The 18,851-nt window shown below is 47.8% G+C and overlaps 1 protein-coding gene across 1 annotated transcript in view; it reads right to left on the minus strand.

The window, feature by feature from the left end:
• RYR3 (ryanodine receptor 3) overlaps nt 1-18,851 on the minus strand; it is a 481,871-nt gene that overhangs the window by 229,362 nt on the left and 233,658 nt on the right. Inside the window, exons 50-53 of the mRNA XM_061612803.1 lie at nt 17,861-17,951; nt 16,613-16,753; nt 14,909-15,072; nt 13,892-13,970 (exon numbers count right to left, since the gene is read on the minus strand). Of these exons, the coding sequence (XP_061468787.1) occupies nt 13,892-13,970; nt 14,909-15,072; nt 16,613-16,753; nt 17,861-17,951 (475 nt within the window). The remainder of the gene's footprint in view (nt 1-13,891; nt 13,971-14,908; nt 15,073-16,612; nt 16,754-17,860; nt 17,952-18,851) is intronic.

An 18,851-nucleotide genomic window follows, 5' to 3' on the forward strand; every position in this document is an offset into this window, starting at 1 on the left:
CAGGCCTTTTCGAGGGGATGGACCGGCTTTGGACAAAAGGATGGAAGTACAATGTCCTGGCTACTGTGGAAGATTGAGTTGACCTTAGGACAGAACGATGGATCCAGCCTCAGGACTACAGAGTCCTTATGGAATACGCAGAGATGACGGGCCGATGACAAGGCCTGTAACTCCGAAATCCGCCTCGCGGAAGTGATAGCCACGAGGAAAAGGACTTTAAAAGACAACAGTCTTAGAGGCACTGAGGCAAGAGGCTCAAATGGAGGTCGCTGTAATGCCTGCAAAACATTGGAGAGGTTCCAGGATGAAAAATGGTGACGTACAGCTGGAGAGAGTTGGGTAGCTCCTCTTAAGAAGCGTTTGATGAGCGGATGAGCGCCAAGGGGTGCGGCCGATGAAGAAACAGACAGAATTGATGAGATGGTGGAGGCCTGTCTACGCAGGGTGTTCGGTCTGAGTCCCAATGTCATACCTCTGTATAGGAACTATAGAACGTGCTGTACAGTGGCTTGGGGTGCTGAAAAACCTTTAGATGTGCACCAGGTGGAAAAGGCACGCCAGGTACTCTGATAGATTCGAGTAGTTGACGGTCGCCTTGACGCTAAAATAGTGTTTATGACCCCTTGAGAAAGACCAGCAGTATTCAACTGTGTCCGCTCAAAAGTCAGGCTGTCAGGCTCAGCCAGTTCGGGTCCGGATGCCAAACTGGACCTTGGGAGAGAAGATCCGGCCTGATTGGGAGGGTCCAAGGATCCGCCATTGACATCGAGAGGAGGTCCGAGAACCAGGGTCTGCGAGGCCAATAAGGTGCTATGAGTAAAATCCGTGTCCGTTCGAGTCGGAGTTTTGTCAATGTCCTGCCTATGAGGGATATAGGCGGGAAGGCATACAGGAGCCCGTCTGGCCATGGTGTCGTCAGAGCATCCACTGCTTCTGCCGTTGGCTCTAGGTACCTTGAGAAGTAACGAGGCAGTTGGCAGTTGTGGCTGGAGGCGAAGAGTTCCAGCGAGAGGGGGCCGAACCGCCGCTGGAGAAGGGAGAACACAGCCGGATGAAGCTTCCATTCTCCCGGATGGACCTTTTGCCTGCTGAGCCAATCGGCCGTAACGTTTAGAGTTCCGCTGAGGTGTTCTGCTCGTAATGACAGGAGGTGGAACTCGGCCCAGTCGAAGATTCGTGTCGTTTCCTCCTGCAGAGTCCTGGACCTTGTGCCCCCGTCTGTTGATGTGAGATTTCACGCAAACATTGTCCGTCCGAATGAGGACATGTTGTAGGGCGAATAGTGGCTGGAAGTGTCTGAGAGCCAGATGAGCAGCTCTGAGCTCCAGCCAGTTGATGTTGTGACTTAGGTCCTGGATTGACCACACGCCTTGGACAAAGGTGGAGTTGCAATGGGCTCCCCAGCCGGACAGACTGGCATCCGTGGTGATTAGGACTCTGGTTGGGTCCCGAAATGGTGTCCCCTTGGTGAGGGAAGTTGTGGATACCCACCAGCAGAATGATTGCTTCAGAGATTGGCCCAGCGGAATTACGCGATGGTTGGACCTGGAAATGTCCGCTTGAAAAGGTAGGAGAGCCCATTGTAAAGGTCTGGAATGATGTCGGGCCCACGGAACGATGTGGATGGAGGAGATCATTGCCCCGAGAAACTGGGCCAGAAACATGACATCTGCTGTGGGGCGATGTAGAAGTAAGGTTGCCATGGCTGTGATGGAAGCAATATGGTCTGGGGACAGAAAGAACATGGCTAGGGATGTGTCCAGTATTGCTCCTAAGTGCTGGAGGCGCTGAGTTGGTTGTAGATGACTTTTTTCGGCATTGATCAGCCAGCCGTGAGAATGTAGTGCCTCTAGGGTGAACTGGATCTGCCTGTTGGCCAAGTCCCGGGAGCCTGCTCGGAGGAGGAGGTCGTCGAGATAAGCATAAATATGGACCCCCTGGAGGCGGAGATATGCCAGCATGGTGGCCATCACTTTGGTGAAGACTCGGGGGGCCGAGGAGAGGCCGAATGGAAGGGCCCGGTATTGAAAATGGAGGTGGCCTAGTGCAAATCTCAGGAACCGTCTGTGACCCAGGCAAATTGGGATGTGTAAGTAAGCGTCCTTCAGGTCGATGGATGCGATAAAGTCCCCTTGTTGTAGAGCCTCTACAATAGATGCCAGAGATTCCATCTTGAAGTGGCGGTATTTGACGAAGCGGTTGAGGCCCTTGAGGTCTAAGACCGCCCTCCATGAGGAGTCTCACTTGGGAACCGTAAAGAGGACGGAGTACACGTCTTGTAGCCGTTCGGATGGAGGAACAGGCTCTATAGCGGCTATCTCTAGGAGATGTCGTAGGGCGTCCTGCATGACCTTTTTGCGTGCCCTGGAGACGGGGGAGATGCAAAATTTGTCCGGTGGTGTCCGCCAAAATTCTATATTGTAGCCCTGGGTGAAGAGAAGTCTGACCCAGGAGATGTTTGTCAAGTTTAGCCAGCTGCTGGAGAAGAAGGAGAGTCTGCCTCCAATGGGGATGGAGTCAGAACTGCCTGCGCTGACGGGTTCCTCTGCCATATGCCTGCCTGCTCTGGTATTGGCCCCTGTATTGTGAGCGTTGTCTGGGCCAGGGTGCCTTGGAGGGACGAAAATTTGTAGGCCTGGTATCCCGTCCTCGTCCACCAGGTCGTCCTCTCCGAAAGGGTTGGAAGGAACGGTAAGAAGTAAACCGTCGCACGGGTCTGCGGTCGTCTCTTTTGGCCATAGCTAGTGCAGGTTTACGATTGTCCTTGGGGTCGACAAGGACTGCTTTGAGTGCGTCCTCGCCGAAGAGCATAGATCCCGAGTATGGAGCTAAGGATAAGTTGGTTCTGGCAGTCGAATTGGCATCCCAATGTTGGAGCCATAGAGTACGACGAGCTACAATTTTGGCCGCAAGGGCGCGTGCACCGTGATGGGAAGCGTCTAACGTGGCGTCGGCCACAAAGGCAGCAGCCTTGTGTATCTTGAGGATACATTTCCTTAGTTTGGTGGGATCCGGGTTGGGGTCGTCAAGGAGATCCTCTAACCACATCATGGAAGCCCATGAGAAGATAGAGGCGGTAGAAGAGGCCCGGATGGAGTGAGCGGAAGCCTCATGGATCTTACGGAAGACAAAGTCAAGCCTCCTCTCATAGGGGTCCTTGAACAGTGATTCGCCTTCCTTTGGGAGGAGAGACCGGGATACAAGATTGGAAATAGGTTGGTCCACCCCCGGGATGTTCAGAAAGGACATGAATTCCGGGTCAAGGGTATAGAGCTTGTTGGCTAAGGATGAGGAACGACGTGGACGAAGGGGACGGGCCCATTCTTCTCTGGTCAGTTTTTTAATGGGGTCTGGTACGGGAATGAAGTGCTGCACTGATCTGGGGGACTTGAGAACTCTGGCACCCTTGACAGGAGGGACAACCGGTTGTACAAGTTCTGGTTGAATGCCAAGAGTGTCCATGACTCTACGTGACAGATGAGAGAAATCCGCCGGGTCAAATAGGCGATAGGAGATCTCCTCCTCCTGGTCAGATTCCCCACTCCATTCATCCAGGTCAGTCTGAAAAACGTTCATGTAGTCATCAGTCTGAGATTGCTCTACGTCCAGTCTAGCCCTGACCACCTCATATGGGTTAGGAGAGGGTAGCGGAGCATCAGTATTGTCACCAGGGTGTCTCACAGAGCTGGGCTGTCACGATAGGCACCCCAGCAGCTCTCGTAGTTGTTGCAGGAAGACAGGGGTCAACTGTATCCCTGGGAGAGTGGAAGACGGTAGCGCCTGTTCCTGAGGAGGAATTTGAGGCTGTCCAGGTGGAGTTTGAGGAGCTTGACTGGGGAATCCTTCAAACTCTTCCTCTGATGACTCAGAAGGAGACTGGAAAAGTGCAGGAACGGCTGCATGGCGAGGTTTCTCCAGAAGCGAGGGTGATACATAGCGTGCCTTCTTGGGCGCCCGGCGACCAGACAGGTGTTTAGTCTTTGCTTTTGCCTTGGCGTGTTTATGTTTAGCTGGCTGGTGTGGTGATAGATGGCCTGCTTCAGGGGATATTGTCACCTCAGGGTTCAAATCCGCCATGTCAATCTCTGAATGAACGCCCACAATGGGGAAGGAGCGGTAACAGAGCTAAGGTAGAAATAGTATAGGACAGACTAGAGACAGTATGACAGGAGTAAGTATGCCCAGCACGAGGAAAATAACGACTCGGGTAAGGTTGGCGCCAAGCTAAGTACACGCACACAATGGGGAAGGTGCGAGACCGCTAGTTACGCTGCCACTTTGGCCACGAGCAAAGTCCACACACACAATGGGGAAGGTGCGAGACCGCTAGTTACACTGCCAACTTGGCCATGAGCTAAGTACACGCACACAATGGGGAAGGTGCGAGACCGCTAGTTACACTGCCAGAAAAGATAAGCCTTATTTAACAATCGCAGTGTGGCCAGGGCTAGATACACGCACTCAATGGGGAAGGCGCGGTACCGCCAATGTGCACAGACTAATAATGCGCCGCCGAAGGTGGAGCATAAGTCAATTGGATGTGCACCTACAAATATACACACACACAATGGGGAAGGTGTGTTATAACGGGGCTACTGGAGGTGCACCTACAAATATACACACACACAATGGGGAAGGTGTGGTATAACAGGGCTACTGGAGATGCACCTACAAATATACACACACACAATGGGGAAGGTGTGGTATAACAGGGCTACTTGAAGTATCTGAAGGAAATACTGATTAGGTGAATATAAGTTTGTTAACAGGAGACTACACAAGTCCCACAACAGGGCTACTTGATGTGTCTGAGGGAAATACTGATTAGGTGAATATATTAGGTGAGTATATGTTTGTTAACAGGAGACTACACAAGTCCCACAAGTGAGAAAAGTATTAGAAAAGAAAAAAGCGGCAAAAAACTAAACAAAATGGTGGCCGCGATATCGGAGCCTCTCACTAAGGCCCTAGAAGGGTTTGAAAACGGCCGGGAGCCAGCTGGAAGGATATGCCACTGGAGGGTGCCAAAAAACAGGCGAGAGAGGCGATATCAGTAAGCCTAATTAAGCCCAAGCCGGGCTGAATGAACAACCGGGCTGAGGGGCCTCTGTAAAAGAATTGAATAAATAATTAACAATGGCGGCCGCGATATCGGGGTTGGCGGGAAAACGGGAGCGCCACAAGAGGCTTCAGTAATCCCTGAGGGAGGAAACGGGCGGGGTGTCTACGAGGGAGCTACCGCCGCAAGCTTCCCTATGTAGAGGCTGAATTACAGATGGAAATAAGGAGGGGGGAGACCGCAGCCGCGGAGCCCCCGCTAGACGATAAAACAGCAACCGCTGCTGTTGGAACCTCAGAAGACTGAATTACAAACGGAAAAAATGAAGGAGGGGACCGCAGCCGCGGAGCCCCCGCAAAAAAGAGAGAGCAGCAGCCGCTGCTGTTGGAGGCTCAGAAGGTTGAATAACAAATGGAAAAAAGGGAGGGGGGACCGCAGCTGCGGAGCCCCCGCTAAACGGGAAAGCAGCAGCCGCTGCTGGTGGAGCCTCAGAAGGCTGAATAACAAACGGAAAAAAGGGAGGGGGGGACCGCGGCCACGGAGCCCCCGCTAAACAGGAAAGCAGCAGCTGCTGCTGGTGGAGCCTCAGGGGAAACCCCGAGGAAATAAAGAGATAAAGCGATAAGGAGAAGAGTTGAAAATAAAGACTTAGCTACGCTCTGTCTAAATTCCGATCTGCCTCGGACGGAGGCAAGAATGAAGACTGGAGTGGGAGGGGCTCGAGCCCCAGGTTTTAACTCTAGTGCATTCTTGCCTTCAGACGCTAGATGGCAGTACTACCCAATCTGATGGCAGGCTACCTGTGGAAAATGATCTCCTCCTCGTCCTCTGAAGTGCCAGGGTCCCAATCCTGCATCCTGACAATCATACACAGAATGAAGAAACAGGGCTAACACAAATATGAAAGTGTCAGAAAATTTCCTTCACAAAATTATCATCGGTCTCATTAAATTGTACCCCTAAGAGATTGGGGAGATATTTTCATCTGACCTGGAAATACACATGCACATAGGACTTCTGCAATTCCATGCTTTCCAGAGCTGCTGAGATCAAAAGAACTGTAGAGTTCTGTGTCATTGGGTAGACATGTAGTCATGTACTTCTAGTTCTCATAGAATTACCTGTATATGTCCACATGTACAAAAAAGCTAAAAGAAAAGATTCTTATATAAAACGAATTAAATAGCATCACTATATATGTGAACAATCCTAGCAAGAGTTGCTTGCTTTATGTCCAGTAAGCTTCATCTCCTTAAGCAAGCACTATGAAGTATAACTCCTGATCCTACCCACTCCTGATTGGTCAATGAAAATCCTGGACGTAACTAGCCTATACCATGACTTTTCTGTCGGTTAGTGATTATCTTCAAATCACTTTGTAGCATGTTATACAGGCAGTTTTATAAAGTTAATGCTGCATTCACTTGAATATGACTTTGATGACAGCTAGTGGTATTTAGAACAGCAACATGAACCACTATAAGCTATCTATCTGTCTGTCTGTCTGTCTGTCTGTCTGTCTGTCTGTCTGTCTGTCTGTCTGTCTGTCTGTCTGTCTGTCTGTCTGTCTGTCTGTCTGTCTGTCTGTCTGTCACATTTATACACCACCCCATAGCCGAAGCTCTCTGGGCGGTTTACAGCATGTAAAATGTACCATTGGTCTCACCTGAAAGGTGATTTTCATAGGAGTGGGCCATCACTGCGGGTAATAGTTCCACCTATCGTGCGAAGGCAAGAATGTTTTTGAAGTCAAGACTAGGGGCGTCAGGCCCCTCCCACTCTCCAGTTCATTCGTAGCGAGTCTAAAAAGAGATATCTAAAAATACAAGAACAAGGCCAACAGGACCGCCAGGAAAATAACATAATAGTCACATGCATAACAACATGACTCTAACATAACAACATAACAGAACTAAAAGTCTTGACTTCACTCTTACATTTAAATATAATAGCGTAACAATAACATGTAACCCATTTATAAAATCTCTAGTCATCCTCCAACTGGGAGGGTCGTGATGGCCCACTCCTATGAAAATCACCTTTCAGGTGAGACCAATGGTACATATTCCATAGGAGGTGGGCCATCACTGCGGGATGTACCAAAGCAGCCCATACAGGGAGGGACCACCCACGTGTTAATCCTCATTAAGAACCTGTTGCAACACTCGTCTGCCGAAAGATGCGTCAGCAGAGGCATAACGATCAATTTTATAATGCCTTATAAACGAGTGTGGGGTAGACCAGACTGCAGCCCTACAAATATCGGCAACAGGAGCATTAGTGGTAAAAGCAGCCGAAGTGGCAGCTGACCTGGTAGAATGAGCCGTTATACTAGCTGAAACTGACAGCTTCAGGGACTCATATGCTAAAGTAATGCATGCCCTTAACCAACGGGATAAGGTAGAATTGGATACTTTATGCCCCATAGACCTTGGATGAAAGGATACAAACAGAGACTCCGTTCGTCGAATCTCTTGGGTCCTAGACAGGTAGGTCTTGAGAGCCCTCCGGACATCCAACGAATGCCAAGCCTTCTCGAGAGGATGGGTAGGATTCGGGCAAAAGGAAGGCAAAACAATGTCCTGGTTGCAATGAAAAACTGAATCAACCTTGGGACGGAAGGAAGGATCAGTCTTCAGCACAACAGAGTCCTTATGGAAGACGCAGAGGTGTCGAGCAGAAGACAATGCGCCCAACTCCGAAACGCGTCTGGCAGATGTGATTGCGATCAGAAACAAGACCTTGAAGGACAGCATACGTAGGAGCACAGTCCTGATGGGTTCAAACAGAGGGCGTTGCAAAGCCTGCAGAACTTTCGGCAAACTCCATGAGGGGAACCGATGGACAACAGCCGGAGAGCGTAGGGCGACTCCCCTCAAAAAAGTTTGATGAATGGATGTGAGGAAATATGATCTCCAGGAGAGGACACTGAGAGAATGGACGACAGAGTGGACGCATGTCGACATAGAGTGTTGGGTCGAAGTCCCATCATAAAGCCGCTATGGAGAAATTGCAACACCTGATGCACAGTGGCCTGGGATGGATCATGGTGGTGGGACTGACACCACTTGGAGAAAGCCACCCAGGTATGTTGATAAATACGAGTGGTAGATGGTCTTCTCGAGGCCAAAATAATATCAATCACAGCGTCAGACAGTCCAGCTGACCTCAAATGTCCCCGTTCAAACGCCACGCTGTTAGATTGAGCCAAGTAGGGTCCTGGTGCAGTACTGGACCCTGGGATAGGAGGTCTGGCCTGACTGGAAGTGTCCAAGGATCCATCATTGACATTGCCAGAAGATCTGAGAACCACGGTCGCCGTGGCCAAAATGGTGCTATCAGAACCAGCTGTGCCCTCTCGGTTCGCGCCTTCCTCAAGGTTTTGGCTAACAATGGTATGGGAGGAAAGGCGTACAAGAGACCGTCTGGCCACGGTATTGTCAGAGCATCCACTGCTTCCGCTGTAGGGTCCAGGTATCGGGCAAAGTACCTGGGAAGCTGGCAATTGCGACTGGAAGCAAACAGGTCGACTGAGAGGGCGCCGAACCGACACTGGAGACGATGGAAAATGGCTGGATGAAGTTTCCATTCTCCCGGAAAGACCTGTTGTCTGCTGAGCCAGTCTGCTGTCACATTCCAAATCCCTCTGAGATGTTCTGCTTTCAGGTATTGTAGATGTTGTTCTGCCCAGACAAAGATGAGGGAGGCTAAGTCCTGCAGAGGACGAGACCTGGTGCCCCCCTGTCTGTTCAAATGTGATTTTACACACGTGTTGTTTGTTCGAATGAGCACATGGTCCAAAGGGAACAGAGACTGAAAATGACGTAGAGCTAAGTGGACAGCCTTTAGCTCCAGCCAGTTGATGCTTTGAGTTTGCTCTGCGGTGGACCAAACCCCCTGAACGTACTGGGAGTTGCAGTGGGCTCCCCAACCGATGAGGCTGGCATCTGTGGTTACAACGGTTCTGCGGGGTTCTCTGAACGACGTGCCCTTGGAGAGGTGTCGAACCTTGGTCCACCAGCGGAAGGAGAGGCGCAGTGCGGGGCTCAAACGAACTTTGCGATGGTTGGAGCTGGCAATGTCCTGTTGAAATGGCAACAGAGTCCATTGAAGGTGCCAAGTGTGGGCTCGAGCCCATGGCACAATGTGGATTGTAGAGATGAACATCCCGAGCGCTCTGGCGAGAAGCATGACGTCTGCGGATGTTTGTTGCATCAGGGACCTTGCGATGCTTGTGATGGCAGTGATGCGATCTGGAGCCAAGAAGGCCATTGCCTGCAGGGTGTCCAACATTGCCCCTAGATGTAGTAGGCGTTGGGTTGGTTGGAGATGGCTTTTGTCGAAGTTGACAAGCCAGCCGTAGGCCTGCAAAACATTGAGGGTGATCGTTAAATGATGATGAGCCAGCTCCTCAGACTTGGCCCGTATTAGCAGATCATCCAGATATGGGTAGAGATGAACCCCTTGGGTCCGGAGATAAGCCACTAGGATGAGTAGCACTTTGGTAAACACTCTTGGAGCAGAGGAGAGGCCGAATGGCATCGCTCTAGATTGAAAGTGCTGGTGGCCAAAAGCAAACCGAAGAAACTTTCTGTGGGCTATGCAAATGGGCACATGGAGATACGGTTCCTTAAGGTCGATAGAAGCCAGGAAGTCTCCTTCATGCAGACTCTCCGTAATGGAGTGGAGTGATTCCATTTTGAACCTGCGATATGTTACAAAACGGTTGACAAACTTGAGGTCCAATACCGCCCTCCATGATAAATCTCGTTTTGGCACAGCAAATACGAGGGAGTACACCCCTTCCGACCTCTTAGTTTTGGGGACTGGCTCTATTGCCGCTATGTCCAAGAGGTGTTGTATAGCTGTCTGGATGATTCTGTGCCTGGCTCGTGCCCTTGGGCAAGGGGACGGATGGAATCTGTCTGATGGGATTGCCCAAAACTCTATGGCACAGCCATGACTGAAAAGCTCCCTGATCCAGGAGAAAGTAGTGAGGCGCAGCCAACGGTCTCCAAAATGAAGTAATCTGCCACCTATGGGCAGTGTGTTAATACTGCTTGCGTTGGTGAGGACCTCCCCTATATGAGGGCGATGAGTTGCCCCAGCGCCCTTGATACTGACCTCTGCCCTGGAAGCGTCGGTTCCAGGAGCCCCTGAATAAAGTGGGGTCATAGGATCTGAAGTCGCAGCCTCGTCCTCCTGGCCGCGTTCCACGAAAGGGCTGGTTAGTACGGAAGGAAGGGAATCGCCTGAAAGGCCTGTGGTCGATGTTCTTGACAGTGGCCAGAACCGGTTTGTGGGCGTCTTGGATCAACCAGCACTGCCTTTAGAGCTTCCTCACCGAAGAGTAAAGATCCGGAGTAAGGAGCCCTGGACAGATTCATTCTGGCCGCTGAATCAGCCTGCCAGTGGCGAAGCCAGAGGGTCCGTTGCGCGACTATCTGAGCTGTCATGGCTCGTGCCCCCAATTGAGTAGCATCCAAGGTGGCATCAGCCACAAAAGCTGCTGTCTTATGCAACTTTATCAGTGACCTTCTGAGGGCGACAGGATCAGGGTTAGTGTCCTCTAGAAGATCATCCAGACACATCATAGCTGCTCTGGAGAAAATGGAGGCTGAAGCGGAGGCACGCATGGAGAGGGCAGTGGCCTCGTGATTTTTGCGGAGGGCAAAGTCTATTCGACGCTCAGTAGTGTCCTTTAGTTGGGATTCCCCTTCCCTGGGCAAAAGAGATCGTGAAACGAGGCGAGCGATTGGTTCGTCTATGCCAGGGACGTCTAACTTGGTGGCAAAGTCCGGAGCTAGGGCGTAAAGCCTGTCAGCCAGGTTCTTGAAGCGGCGAGATTGAAATGGGTGAGCCCATTCTTCAGAGGCCAATTTGGCAATTGGGTCCGGCACCAGGATGTAGTGTTGAATAGGTGCAGGGGATTTGAGAACCTTGGGCCCTTTGATGGCTGGGGTGGAAGAAGTTGAAGGCGCAGTCTGGAGACCAAGGGTATTAACTACCCTGCGTGCCAGGGGCTGATAGTCTGAGGCATTAAACAAACGATACGATGTATCCTCCTCATGATCTGAATAGTCGCTCCAGTCATCTCCTTCAACGTGGTCAGTGAAGGTTGACTCCTCCGCATACGAGGCTTCGTCAATACATCTGCCTCTGACTACATCAAAGGGATTTGGTGAGCAGGAAGGATGAGCTTCATGATACGCACGTTGGTCCATGTTGAGTTGAGGTATGGCAGGAACTTGTGGTAGTGACTGCATTTGGGTGAAAAATGCCAGCATGGCTTGAAGTTGGGAGAGGAAATCAGGGGACAGCTGCAGCCCGGTTGTGGCAGATGTTTGTGCCTGAGTAGGTATTGGAGCAGATGTTTGGGGCGGTAAAACGGAGGGAGGCTGGTTATGTGAAAGCTGAGTGGGAAAGCCAGCAAAATCCTCCTCGTCAGAGGAAGCAGCAGGGGAATGAAATATATCGCTTATGTGTGCCTGAGTTGCTGTGGTGGTGGCAGTGGTTGGCACAGAGTCATAGCGTGGACGCTTTGGTTTGCTATGGCTGGAAAGATGTTTTGTCTTAGCCAGTGCTTTAACATGCTTAGACTTAGTCGCCTTAGAATATTGTGGCTTGGCTGTTTGTGACATGTCTGGCTGATCTGGTATCATATTGGCTGATTGCGACATGTCTGGGTGTTCTGCCATCTTATATTAACTTGGGTGCAGTACACGGCCACAGAGGGGGCAGGATGTAAAGACCCAAACTGGCACAGTGTACGACCACAGAGGGGGTAGAATACACTGGCAGATGGCTAAGTGCACGGCCACAGAGGGGGCAGGATGCACTGTGGTATCAGCGTTAGTATAATATAGACTGTATTTTAGGCTTGGTACACGGCCACAGAGGGGGCAGGATGTACAAAATATAGTTCAGATTAGTGCTGTAGGCTGGATTTCAGGCGTGGTACACGGCCACAGAGGGGGCAGGATGTACTGAATATAATTCAGATTTAGTACAAGTCAGCCACTGATATTAAAGCTCCAGCCTTGCTGATACTGAATATCATTCAAATTTAGTACAAGTCAGCCACTGATATTAAAGCTCCAGCCTTGATAATACTGAATATCATTCAAATTTATTACAAGTCAGCCACTGATATTAAAGCTCCAGCCTTGATGGTACTGAATATAATTCAAATTTAGTACAAGTCAGCCACTGTAAATTTGTGTGTAAGGAAGCCCTGTAATTCTGTCTACAACACACATACAACACACATACAGATAACTTGCAGGGAAGGTATCCGTTGGTTAATAAAGGGTTAACAAAAAAGGCAGGAAATTTGAATTCAACAAAAATGGCACCCGGAAAAAAGAGCGGGAAAAAATGATCCGAAAATGGCAGAGGGGGAAGAAGCAATGGCGGCCGACTGGTAACGAACTGGGGGAAGGGCTGCCCAGCACAGTCTCGCAGGGGGAGGCGCGGGGTCGATAGTCGCACTTGCGGCTCTAAAAAACCCCAAAAGGAGACTGCCGGGAGAAGCCTGTGTCGGGAAAGGGAGCAGGAGGGAAGCCGCTGTCGCCGCTGAGTAAAGAGCTCTCCGTGGCGAAAATTAAAGTCACGGAGAGAGAGGGAGAAAAAGAGGGCAGGAAGCCGCAGCCGCAAGCTCCCGCCTGGGAGAGAACCGCAGCCGCGGTCTCTCCAAGAGCTCCTCAGAGCGCTGCTTGAGACAGCCCAGCACAGGAAAAAATAGAGCCGCGAGCTCCCGATGGATGCAACAGAGCCAGGGGGAAAGCTCAAAAGCGGACAAAAAACGAAGAGAACCGCAGCCGCGGTCTCTGAGGGGACCCTCAAACAAGCCTCAAACAAGTAAGGGAAATAAGCTTAATAAAAGCTCAAAAAATAAAAAGCTCAAAATTGGCCAAGAAACGTAGAGAAACGTAGAGAACCGCAGCCGCGGTCTCTGTGGGGACCCTCAAACTTAAAAGGAAAGTTAAACACAAACAGGGAAAGGAAGGACTTGAAGACAAATGAACAGACAAATACACGAAACTTAGCTAAAAGCTACTTGCTACGCTATAGATCCAATCTTGTTCGTACGAGGCAAGAATGAACTGGAGAGTGGGAGGGGCCTGACGCCCCTAGTCTTGACTTCAAAAACATTCTTGCCTTCGCACGATAGGTGGAACTATTTCCCGCAGTGATGGCCCACCTCCTATGGAAAATAACATAAACCTCTGCTTCATTTTATTTATGTTAAAATGCATAGGCCCTTTTTTGATCAAAAGGGCTCCCAAAGCAGCATATAATCATATTAAAACCATAGCAAACAACATAATTAAAAATACAGTCAGAGCACAGACATTTATTCGGGTAGCATGAACCTGCGTGTGTGGGAGCAGCAGTGTGGCTTTAAGTTTCTCTCATCATCTACACACATTAAAAATGCTCGAAGAGAAAGCATTTCTGTGTAGAGTATTCACATTCACTCTATTTGAATGTATGTTTGAAAGGCTCTTGGATTAAGTAAAATGTTACAATTTCCCCACCACCACTCAAAGATAATGTATTGATAACAACATGGACTACTTCAGGATGAGAAAATTTAGGAGGAAGTTGCAAGAGCCACAAGCCTTTACTATGTTCAGAAACTGACAGAGCATCCCTGGATATTTTGTCGAGAGAGAGAGAGAGAGAGATTACTAGACTGTGCTACTTTGAAATAAAAGTCTAGGTGTCTGAAAGGCCAATTTGTCAAGGAGGTGAACTGGAGAGATTTCTAACATTTAACTTTCTTTGTCCTTTTTTTGTGACAATTGTCAGATTTATAATTATCCATACCTTGTCACAGGCCCATTTGTCATGTGTATGTTCAGCATACTTGTTGACAATATATTCCAACTTTTCAGGAAGTATAAAACTGAAAACACAAAAAAGCAATATAATTTTATACATAATTTGCTCCAATTAAGCATATGAACATTGAAATAGGAAATTGAAGTTAATATTAATATCCTATGATTAAATATATAGATAAATTGACAACATATTCACAACAATGTATGCTTTCTCATTACAGTTTTGTTTACATGCACTAGCCAACCACATAATTGCAATGACACCCCTGGCTGAGTTGTAATAAGGGGCTGGAGGAGAAGCAAGGGGTTTACAACTTTATGCTCCAGTGAATGCTTCATTCCAGACCACAGCACTCTCTCAATGACCTTAAAGAAGCAAGGTGTCAGTTCCTCCATTGCTCACCAAGTTACTGCAACATGACGTAGCAAAAGAACAGAATGAGGTTTACTTTGAGAATTAGGCTTTTCATAATACTTGGAACTTATATAATGTTATATTCTATTACAGCAGGGGTGAGGAACCTCTTTTTTCTATTGAGGGCTACATTTTCTCAAGGAGAACTTTGAGGGCAAGGGCAGGACCACAGCCAAATGTTGGCATAACCACCATCCCTCTCTCTGCTAAACCTTTTCTTTCTTCTACCCCATTCTCTCTCTCTCTCTCTCTCCTCACCCTTTGACCCCATCCAGTGGGCTGCTGAGGACAAACCACTCTTGCCAGAGGTCTGAATTGCTTGCTTGCAAAGGTCTTTCCCCATTTCTCTTTCCATCACTCGATCCATTTCAGGTTCTTCCGTTTTATTTTCCTCCTCCCACCATATTTTTCTCTCTCTAAGCTCCCCTCACCTGCATGAACTTAGGCCAAGGTCTGCATGAAATAAGCTGAGTGCTGTGACCCTTGGGCCACAGGTTCTCTACTCCTGAGGAGATAGCAAGGCCCCTAGCAGGTTGGAATAAGAATTCCAGATTAATTATTAAGAGCAAGGTTGCCATGACTTACTTCACTGTGTTGATAGGTTTAGGATCAAAGTTCCCTTCAGCATCCACTGAAGTCTGTTTTTCTAAAACTGAGGTAATTCGGGTATCTAAGTAATCTGGTGGCAAAGCCCCAGCTATTGCACTTAAACAAGGTAAAGCCATTCGGAAGAGCTCTGGATCATACTTCTGCAGGAGAGATAGGAACTGGTTGGAAAGTCCAATAGAAAAACATGCAAAGTATTAGTTAAGGCAACATAGCCATAGAGACGCAGCATTAGTAGATGAGAATAAATGAAGAAGGCTTTTTTTGAAAAATCATGCACCTAGGAAAAAATCAAGCTACATTTGTACTTTGTTTAAATCAATTGTGTAAAGGCTCTATTCCTACTGTTGGTATATAGGTAGAAGCTTCAAAATTAAGGGTGAGCTGAAATATGTGCTTTTCACAAATATTCTCAGCATTGTCAAAAAGTGTCTCACCAACACATTTTAGTAAGGTGTGTGTGTGTGTGTGTGTGTGCGTGCATGAGTGCGTGCGTGCGTGCGTGCGTGCGAGAGAGAGAGAGAGAGAGAGAGCATTCAATAGCATTTGTAAGTTCAGGACATATTGCCCTTGTGAATCCATTTTAGTTGTATCTTTTTATCTGCATTTATTGGCCTTTTATGACATTTTCACAGAGGTTGTCAGAGTCTCACTAGGAATTCACTTGAGCAGGAAAAGTATGATTAACTAATGAATAACAACCCCCCCCCATATTTCAGGAATCCATTTCAAGATTTCATGTAATCAACAAAAGAGTGCCCTATCTACTAAAGTAATGATTATCTGGATTAAAGATAAAATTGAAGACAGCCTAGTGAGGATATTCCAAATCCATACAAGCTTCTCAGAACTGGACTCACTTCACTTCTGAACCCCAATCCAACCTTTAAAAACTTAAGAAGAACCTGCTGGATCAGGCCAATGGCCTATCTAGTCCAGCTTCCTGTTCTCACAGTGGCCAATTAGATGCCTATGGGAAGCCCACAAGCAGGACGTAAGCACAAGAGCACTCTCCCCTCCTGATGTTTCCAGCAACTGGCATTCAGAAGCATATTGCCTCCAACCATGAAGGTAGAGCATAGCCATTGTGGCTAGTAGCCATTGATAGACTTATCCTCCATGAATTTTTCGAATCCCCTTAAAGCCATCAGGTTGGTTGCCATCACTGCCTCTTGTGGGATGGAATTTCATAGTTTAACTATGCACTGTATGAAAAACAATTTTCCTTTATCTGTCCTGATACGTTTGGGAGAGGGAAGAATCTGTGTTTGACCATACAGGAGATGGCCAGAGGTATTACACTGAATGGACAGGGAGGGCAGGCATATTCATGCTTTCTGCCATGCAAAAGGTTGGGGGGGGGAGGAGCAGGTATCATCACCCAAACAAGGCCTCTGTTGTCAGAATCTGGTGAGACTTAATAAAGTTTATCAGTTCATTTGACAATGTAGAAAAAAGTCTTAATTCTAACATCTATTTTCCTATTAAATCAATAGGTCTGTTAGTCTGTATAGAGCCCTTGGTGATTAAGCAGAACATTTTGCTTTCACCAGATGTGTTTATTCTCAGTCGTTATAGGATTAAGTGGGGAAAAAATCATACAACCAATTTGTGCTGTGTACACCAAGCTAGGTATGCATTGTAGTGTTTCTTGCGAACCTTATTCTGTACTACTACCTTTACCTTATGAGAGAGGGAATCAAATATTCCCCAGAAAAGTTTTTCAGATAAATGTAACTCTTCTTCAGCTGCAATTCCATAATTTCCCCATCCTGAAGGCAAGCAATAATATTTCCAACATTGCTCATAGTGATTTGTTAGAAGCTATGAATGGCAGAAAAAATAATGCATTAAAGGAAGAATATTATAACAGACAATCTAAGTCTTAGTACAGGGTACTTAACTATTCCATGGAAATCATAATATAACAAAATAAAATTTGACAAGATCATGTTCTTTACCTTATTTTCCCCTTCCCTATTGAAACTACCCAGTGTTTCCTTTAGTAGTTTTCCTGATCATATAATACACAACTGGTATATCCACCTTTACCAAACAGACGAGGCAGAATAATTAACAGCTGAGAAATCATTCCCTGGTAGTGATTATTATATTTTCATTCCACCCTTCTCCAAAGACTCCATAAAGATACCCATTGTCCTTCCTCCCATTTTATCCTCACAGCAACCCTGTGAGATAGGTTAGGCTGAATGTGTGTGACTGGACCAATGGGAAGTCACATGTTGATGTAGCCAAACCTAAATTATGTTGTTTTACAACTATCTTTAGTCTGCTAAAAAGCAACTTTAGCTACTTAATTTCTTCAGCCTGTTTTCATTGTGAATAGGCCACAAACTAGGAGTGATCTAGTTTGTGGCAGTTTCACCAGTAGCAGATGGCATGGTGGGATTGTGCTGCTCACCTGACCTTCCTTGGGCTGAGTTGCTGCTGCATACTGGGACAGAAAGGGGGCAAAGTCAGCTCAGCACAAACACACCAGCATCTTTGCACCATGCCGATCTTACCACCACACCCTCTATATCCACCTCACCCTCCCTGACCCAGTATGCAGCAGCGACTCAGCCCAAGAGAGGTCAGGTGACCAGAGAAGCCCTACCATACCATCTACTACTAGCATTTCACATTACTAGCTACTTAGGAATTAGGTTTAAAATTCAAAATTATTTTATCCCCAATAGCTCTCTCATTTTAACAGAAAACTGTGAGAGTTCCTTTATTTATAATGTGATCACAAATTTTACATTTTAAAGCAATTGTGCTTCTTTGACTAATGAGGCAGACTTTAGTTTTGAAGATGCGCACTTAAGCACTGAAGTAGGATAGCATGCAACCTCCAAATCATTTTTTAAATTAGAGGAAAGAAAGCCTAGTGAAATGTTTAATGTCATTAATAGAAATGGAAGTATTTACCTTAAGTGACATTTTACAATATTCATTAAGTAAAGGAACATCAAATACTAGCCGTCGCAACAGCTGCTGTAGCATAGAAGGCCGTAAATGACTGTAATTGGAAAAGAAATTCATTTAGCAATCTGCATATATTTTGATGAAGCTGCAAGGCAATTACAGAAATGATTGGAATGCAAGACATTCAGTGCAAGTGTTCTGTAAAACAGATTACCTTAAAGGAAAACAGGAGAATGATTAGGAACCACATACTTATTATGTACATGTCAAGCCCCAGGTGACCCAGGGGGGTCTGGATCAGGAGGTGGGGGAGACCCAGGGCCCCTTCCTGGCACAGAGTGACTCTGGGGGGGGGAGCTGTTCGAGGGCGCACCCTCAGCTCTGCAGATGGGAGTGATGTCAGATGTGGAGGATGCTCCTGAAGATCTGGGGGGAGGAGACACAACCAACCACTCTCTGATTCCCACGGGAAATTCACTCGCTCAAATGGAGACCCCTCCCTTGCCAAGCACCCCAGGAGAGCCATTGGAGCAAGTCCTTGCACGCGCGCCAACTCCACTGCCCCAGGATTCCTTGTCTGGCCCTTCAAATGCTTCCCTGCCAGAAACGTCTCCTCCCCCTTCAATGGAGCCAGCACCTAAGGAGTCTAAACTGTCAGATGAGCAGACGTGTGTGTGCCCTCTGTCACCTCGTATGCGCCGCTGAGAAAAGAGGCTTGGCCAGAGGGAGGTCCCGCACAGGAGTCAGAGATTACGGGTGAAAACCTTTCCTACTTAAGCCAGCGCCCCCCTGATGAGGGTGCTGAGTCAACTCCCCTTACATGCTGCAGAGTAGGCCTGAGCAGTTTAGTTAGGGATTACAGTGAGCTAGTTAGCAAAATCTATGAGACACCTTGCCTTCGATGTTACTCTAATAAATCAGGAATTAATTCCAGTCTCGCCTCCATTTCATGATTCTCACTCTGGGCAGGACAGTACAATAGAAACATTCTATA

This window comes from Rhineura floridana, chromosome 2 (genome assembly GCF_030035675.1).
Source record: "Rhineura floridana isolate rRhiFlo1 chromosome 2, rRhiFlo1.hap2, whole genome shotgun sequence".
Lineage (NCBI taxonomy): Eukaryota > Metazoa > Chordata > Lepidosauria > Squamata > Rhineuridae > Rhineura > Rhineura floridana.